This window comes from Penaeus vannamei, chromosome 30 (assembly GCF_042767895.1).
Source record: "Penaeus vannamei isolate JL-2024 chromosome 30, ASM4276789v1, whole genome shotgun sequence".
Lineage (NCBI taxonomy): Eukaryota > Metazoa > Arthropoda > Malacostraca > Decapoda > Penaeidae > Penaeus > Penaeus vannamei.
In genome coordinates this window covers 11820488-11827987 of record NC_091578.1, presented here as the reverse complement: position 1 = coordinate 11827987, position 7500 = coordinate 11820488, and the positions used below count along the sequence as shown (strand labels likewise).

Genomic DNA, 7500 nt, shown 5'->3' with positions numbered 1-7500 from the left:
TCTCCCTCTCTCCTCTCTCTCTCCCTCTCTCAACTTCTTCTCCTCCTCGTCCTCCTCCTTCTCTTTCTCCTTCTACTCATCGTCTTCCTCCTACTACTACTAACACTACTCTTACTCGTCCTCTTCCTCTAGTTCTTACTCCTCTTCCTCCATCTGATCTTCTTATGCCTTCTCTCTTCTTCCCTATTTTCTCTTTTTCTCCCTCCCTTCACTCTCTTCTCTCCCAATCATGATCTTCTTAAACCTCCTCTCTTCCTTTCTCTCTCTCATCTTCCCTATTTTCTCCTTTTCTCTCTCCCTTCACTCTCTCCTCCCCTCTTTCTCTCTCCCCTCCTCCTCCTATTTCTCTCTCCCTTTCACCATTTCTGAACCTTCGTATTTTCGCTCCTTTCTCTCTCTCATCTTCCCTATTTTCTCCTTTTCTCTCTCCATTTACTCTTTCCTCCTCCACTCTTCCTCATTCTCCTATTCCTCTCTCCCTTTCACGCTTCCTCAACCTTTCGTATTTTCGCACCTTTCTCTCTCTCTTCTTCCCTATTTTCTCCTTTCACTCTCTCTTCCTCCGCTCTACCTCCCTCTCCCCTCTTCCTCCTCCTATTCCTCTTCCCCTTGCTCTCTCTCCTATCTTCCTCCTCCTACTCATACTCCTCTTCCTCTCTCTTCTTCCTCCTTCTCCTATTCCTCTTCCTCTCTCCCTTTCACCCTCCCTCGACCCCTCGTCTGTTCGCCCTCACTGACCTGCGCCATAAAAGCACTCGTCGACTGCAGGCGATCGAGACCCCCCGCGAAACTGTCTTGTTCCTGGCCTATGTATATGGTTCCGTTCGTGTCCAGGGGGCGCTTCTCCCCCGTCATCTGTCCTTCTCCGGAGAGTTCCCCGTCGACGTAGAGTCTGAGAGGAGTCGATGGTATTTTTGGGTCTGTGTTTAGTAATTCCTCGTTTTTTGTAATACCCTTGTTAGTTTTTGTTATTGTTTGTGCTCTATGTCATTGATGATAGTATTTTTTATTTCTTTATTTTTTTATTTTTTTTTAACCATTCCTCATTTTTTGTAATACCGTTGTTAGTTTTTATTATCTTTTTATACTCTACATCATTGATAAATGTTCTTGTATCAAAATCACCATTATCGTCAATGTAATCAGGCTTATTAAAGAGATTAGCGGTAGGATTGCCAATATTTTTACCTTATTAAATAGATCAAAACACCAACCTGTAATTTGGGAAGTTCAAGAGGTGGCAGTGGTGGTGCCAGGAGCCCAGAGTGTCATGGACCTTTAAATACATATTCGCCGATTCCACATCGTTGTAGTAGAAGTTCATGGTCTCTTCACGTTGGTCTGTTGGATGGAGGGTGGGGTGAGGGGGGGTGGAAAGAGGTGGGAGGGGATGGGGTGGGGATGGAAGGAGGTGGGAGGGAGTGGGGTGGGGGTGGAAGGAGGTGGGAGGGAGTGAAAGGTTGCGTGGGATGGGTGTGGGGTGGGGGTGGAAGGAGGTGGAGGAGTGGGTGGGGGTGGAAGGAGGTGGGAGGGAGTGGGTGTGGGGGTGGAAGGAGGTGGGAGGGAGTGGGTGGGGGTTTAAAGGAGGTGGGAGGGAGTGGGGTGGAGGTGGAGGGAGTGAAAGGTGCGTGGGAGGGTGTGGGTGGGGGTGAAGGAGGTGGAGGGAGTGGGGTGGGGGTGAGGAGGTGGAGGGTGTGGGGTGGGGGTGGAAGGAGGTGAGAGGGTGTGGGGGGTGGGGTGGTGGTGAAGTAGGTGGGAAGGGGGGGGTGGGGTTGGAAGGAGGTGGGAGGGAGTGGGGCGGGGGTGGGGTTGGAAGGTGGGAGGGAGTGGGGTGGGGGTGAAAGGAGGTGTGAGTGTGTGGGGTGGGGGTGGAAGGTGGAAGAACGTGAGGTGGGGGTGGAAGCAGGTGGGGTCCAGGGTAAGGGTGAAAGGTGGGGGAGGGGGAGGGGGATGGGAGGATGTGGCAGGTTAGAATAAGGGCGTACAAACAGATAGAAAATGAGTATAGATAATTAGATGAATACAGATTTATATATAGCAGATTGATATATGTATACTCAGGTGTTGAGACAGACAGCCAAAGAAAGAGAATGAGAAAGAAAAAGAGATAAAATACACACGCACATGAAAAATATGACAATATAACAATGAATAAACTTAAATTCACATTTTAAAAAAACTAACAAAAGAAAAACTCACATAAAAGAAGAGCGTTGTCCATGTGATCACCTGTGGCATATGACAGGAAGTAGACGCCATCTCGAAACTGCTGGATGTTGAAGCGATAGCACACAGTCAGACTCGAGATCGGGGGCCGTCCCTCCGTCAGGTTGTAGCGCAGGAAGGCGTCGCTCCGAGGGGCAGCCCAGATGTCTGTCTGAAGGCTGAACACTCGGGTTTGTTCTCCCGTGGCTGAACATCGGTGTAAGGGGAAAAGAGCTTGCTAATATTGCGTCGTTCATCTGTATGAGGTATCTTTAATTAAGAATCTGTGACAGTCTCAGTCTCTCTCTCTCTTTCTATCTACCTCTCTCCCTGTCTCTCTCTATCTATATCTCTTTATCTATCTATCTCTCTCTCTCTCTCTGTCTATCTATCTATCTCTATCTATCCTTCCCTTTCTCTATCTCCCTGTTCTTTATGAATTTGTCTGTCAAAAGGAATCAAATCAAATCGTTTTCTCTCTCTCTCTCTCTCTCTCTCTCTCTCTCTCTCTCTCTCTCTCTCTCTCTCTCCCTCCTCTCTCTCTCTCACTCTCTCTCTCTCTCTCACTCTCTCACTCACTCACTCACTCACTCACTCTCTCTCTCTCCCTCCCTCTCTCTCCTCCCTCTCTCTCTCTCTCTCTCTCTCTCTCTCTCTCTCTCTCTCTCTCTCTCTCTCTCCTCCTCTCTCTCTCTCTCTCTCTCTCACTCTCTCTCTCTCTCTCTCACTCTCTCCTCTCTCACTCTCTCTCTCTCTCTCTCACTCACTCACTCACTCACTCACTCACTCACTACTCACTCTCTCTCTCTCTCTCTCTCTCTCTCTCTCTCTCTCTCTCTCTCCTCTCTCTCTCTCTCTCTCTCTCTCTCTCACACACACACACACACACACACACACACACACTCACCCTTCCACTCTCTCCTCTCTCACTCTCTCTCTCCCACTCTCTCCTCTCTCACTCTCTTACTCACTCACCTCCCACTCACTCTCTCTCTCTCTCTCTCTCTCTCTCTCTCTCTCTCTCTCTCTCTCTCTCTCTCTCTCTCTCCTCTACTCTCTCTGCTCTCTCTCACTCTCTCTCTCTCACTCTCACTCTCACTCACTCACTCACTCACTCACTCACTCACTCTCTCTCTCTCTCTCTCTCTCTCTCTCTCTCTCTCTCTCTCTCTCTCTCTCTCTCTCTCTCTGTCTCTCTCTCTCTCTCACTCTCTCTCTGCTCACACTCACCTCACCTCACTCCTCTCTCTCACTCTCACTCTCCACTCCTCTCTCTCTCTCATTCTCTCCTCTCTCACTCTCTCTCTCTCTCTCTCTCTCTCTCTCTCTCTCTCTCACTCTCTCTCTCTCTCACTCTCTCTCTCTCTCACTCTCTCTCTCTCTCTCTCTCTCTCTCACACACACACACACACACACACACACACACACTCCTCTCTCACTCTCTCCTCTCTCACTCTCTCCTCTCTCTCTCTCTCCTCTCACTCTCTCCTCTCTCACTCTCTCCTCTCTCACTCTCTCCTCTCTCACTCTCTCCTCTCTCACTCTCTCTCACTCTCTCTCTCTCACTGTCTCCTCTCTCACTCTCTCCTCTCTCACTCTCTCCTCTCTCACTCTCTCACTCACTCAATCTCTCTCTCTCTAGCTGTATTATTTGCCATATTACTTTGACATCAGCCATGTGTTAATTAATACTAAATAAACAATATCATGTGATAATATACCTTGAGTCCCTAAGCACCTTTGCTTGCGTGTGCTAAGCGGTGGTTCTCAAGGGTATCATTCCCCCGGCAGTGTTGTGAGGCCCATTCCTCTTCAATTATGTGAAGTTATAAAAAGAAAATTGTTGGCATGCTTATGATTTGATGTATCTTAAATATGAAAAAATTATTTACGGCATAAAGAATCTAGGCATGAAGGTAAAGTAAAAGGATTATTCCTTTTCTTACAAATTATGATTTTTAAAAAATGAATTATGATTAACTGTTCCTTTCTGATTAATGGTAAATAAACATTTCTGTGTCGTCAGTGTTACACATGGTATAGTCTGTCAATGGATCTACAGAATGGGGTGCGCATCGTATGTCGCAGATGGGTCTTTCAGCTTGTCGTTCCTGGCTTTGGTTCTCATAAAAGCTAAAGCCGAGGAACCAGAATCGCCACTGGGAGTTGTAGGGAACGGGATAAGTACAGCTACACAGAAAGCTATCGTTAGGAGGGGCGCCGAAACATTCAATAACGAACAAAACCTTATGTTACGGAAGGGTTGGTGTTTTGGGTTTCGAATATGTCTCGTTCTGATTTATGCATCTGGAATTCATATAGATTCACTGCAAGAGGATGATTTTGTTCCCGGTAGGTATGGAAAATGCCTTGCAATATTCAGATAAGCCACATATACCCAAAAGTATTGGCAAATCAGGGATACCAACAGCTTCGTTGTGTTAACACCTTTATTTCAAAAAGTATCATTGTTTGTGTCAAAATGTTTAGCCTGATTTTCTAACGATAATTTTCTCAGTAGCTGTACATGAAGTGAGAGAATGGCCCTTCCTTTTCCAGTTTGGCTCATAAATCAATCGTCCTTCATTGTGATAATAACAACCCAGAGTTTTATGCTCTGCAGGAAAGTAATTTCGAATATATTCCTTTCCCCATTAATCACCATACCATCAATAGTATGTTGTTTATCACTCAGATTTACTTATAATCATTATTATCTATCTATCTCTATTCGTTTATACCAAATCCTTATTTGTCAATTCATAATTCAAAGACCGATTGTTTTAGAACGTGCTTACCCCCCCCCCCAAAAAAAAAAAACGCCCAAGGGAGTAATAAACCTCGTCTGAGACCCATTGGCTAAAGGAGAGTATTGGTTCATGTCTAGATGTTAACCCACATTTCTATTTTAGACTTTTCTTATCATTCTAACATGTACGCAGTAAGCTGAAGCCCCAAGCCTTATAAGAGAGAATGGGTATTAAGGTGTAGGTGGTTCACCGAGACGCTGCCGACGTGCGTGAGGAAAAGACTGATTCTACTCATGTTTTGTATCAAAACACACCAGAACAATCAACTTGTTCGTTATCCTTATTCTATAATGCAGTCCCCAAAATGAATGGTTACCTCGTAGTGGAATTATAGACTTCCTCGGCTCCCTGAAGTGTGAAGAACAATTGCATGTTCTATAAACATATTCTACATTTTTAGGGCCAGAGGTAACAACGAATTTTTTTTCTGTTCTGTGGAAAAATTGCTTACTGCTTCTGATTCATGGTTTTCTAGAATTTCTGACCTAAATTCCCTTTCTTTCTTTTTTTTTTAGTAATTTGAATTATGTACGCTTATGTTACTGCAGCAATCAAATTTTGCGTGACGGACATCAGCCACATGCAAATTATGCGTCAGAGTTATGCTACCTTCAAAACTATAAAAAAAAATAACCATTCTATTATTAGAAGACAAGAGGAGATCGTAAAGTAATCAGCTCCTTTTTTAAACTGTACAAATGATTTAACATTAGCTTAAATTCATTTAAACTAAGGGAATTTCTAAATCATATTATATTCGGGATTTTTATTAGTGTGAAACTAAATTATCTATCAATAAAGTGATTAGAGTTATATTAATACAACTGATAATATTATATAATGTGTCTGACTATCTTTTTTTAATAATAATTTCATTTTACTACTATTCCTGCATGCAATGACGCTTCTATTATGAGACAAGCATATTCTTGTTATATTGTCATAAATCGTACTTAAGAAATAAGGTATTTTTTTCTTTTCGTCTTGGAAAGGATCCCAGTGCACCGCCCAGTAAATGTGCCCGCCCATAATTCTCGTGTGGATCACGCCCTTCATGAATATATCATACACAATTTATCAATATATCGAGTGAACGATTTCTACCTCTTATTTTGAGATTATTGTCAGCAAAATAGACACACATAAATTCACACCCATCTCTGTCTCTGTCTCTCTCTCTCTCTCTCTCTCTCTCTCTCTCTCTCTCTCTCTCTCTCTCTCTCTCTCTCTCTCTCTCTCTCTCTCTCTCTCTCTCTCTCTCTCTCTCTCTCTCTCCCTCTCTCCCTCTCCCTCTCCCTCTCCCTCTCCCTCTCCCTCTCCTCTCCTCTCCTCCCTCTCCCTCTCCCTCTCCCTCTCCCTCTCCCTCTCCCTCTCCCTCTCCCTCTCTCTCTCTCTCATACATACCCCTATAGGTCATGTGTTGATAACATATTTTCTGTCACAGCGGTGAAGTCCGCAGGTTGCGCTTGAAGCCAGGAAAGCCAAGAGTTGATGGACAGATGAAAAAATAATAAACACGCGCACACACATTTCTCCCCAAACATATTTACACTGTCCGTGAAATATAAGCGTCTTCGGCAAAAAAAAGGAAAGATAAACAGAAAGCTGATGATCTTAATAATTAGGTGACAATGATACTTGACTTTCCTTTTCTTGCTGAAATAGCTTTATTGACCGGGTTAAGCACATTGTTATCAAGGCGTGAATGGGAGGAAGGGGGTGAGGGAGAAAGGGAGTGAGAATATGAGGGTGAGGGTGAAGGGGAGTGTGAAAATGAGGGTGAGGGTGAAGGGCTATGAAAATGGGGGGAGGGGGAGGGTGGAAGTGAGAGTGAGGGTGAAAGGGAGTGAGAAAATGTGGGTGAAGGGGAGTGTGAACATGAGGGTGAGAGTAAGTATAAGGATAAGGATTTAGGGTGAGAGTGAGGGTGAAGGTGCGGGTTAGGCTGAGAGTGAGAGTGAGGGTAAAGCTGACAGTAAAGGTGAGGGTGAAGGTGAGAGTGAGGATGTGGGCCCTTGTCATTCTCTGCCTCATAATCAAATGAGTGTTTTTTATGACATTATGACAATGATAGTAATAACAAAAATTACATTAATGATTATAGTAATGACAATGATAATGGTAATAAAAACAACAATGACAATAATAATAATAATGATATTGATAATAATAATGATAATCATAACAACAATAGTAGTAATGATAATGGTAATTATAATTGTTACTATCATTATTATTATTATTATCCCTCCTATTATTATTATTATCATTATCATTATCATTATCATTATTTTTATCATGATGATAATAATCATTTTAATAATAATCATAATAATAATAATGATAACAATAATGATAACAACTAAAATAATATTAATAATAATATCAACAATGATAATAATAATGATGATGATGATGATAATAACTATAATAATAATACGGTTCATAGTTTAGTACTTTATTAAATGCGTTTGAATGTCAGGTT

The 7500-nt window shown here is 43.1% G+C and overlaps 1 protein-coding gene across 1 annotated transcript in view; it reads right to left on the bottom strand.

The window, feature by feature from the left end:
- The window catches only part of LOC138867466 (uncharacterized), a 19937-nt gene extending 12888 nt beyond the window's left edge, over window positions 1–7049 (bottom strand). Inside the window, exons 1-7 of the mRNA XM_070143301.1 lie at window positions 6894–7049; window positions 5332–5363; window positions 5138–5165; window positions 4238–4364; window positions 2200–2412; window positions 1215–1341; window positions 739–892 (exon numbers count right to left, since the gene is read on the bottom strand). Coding sequence (XP_069999402.1) covers window positions 739–892; window positions 1215–1341; window positions 2200–2412; window positions 4238–4364; window positions 5138–5165; window positions 5332–5363; window positions 6894–7049 — 837 coding nt within the window. The remainder of the gene's footprint in view (window positions 1–738; window positions 893–1214; window positions 1342–2199; window positions 2413–4237; window positions 4365–5137; window positions 5166–5331; window positions 5364–6893) is intronic.
- Window positions 7050–7500: the final 451 nt, after the last annotated feature.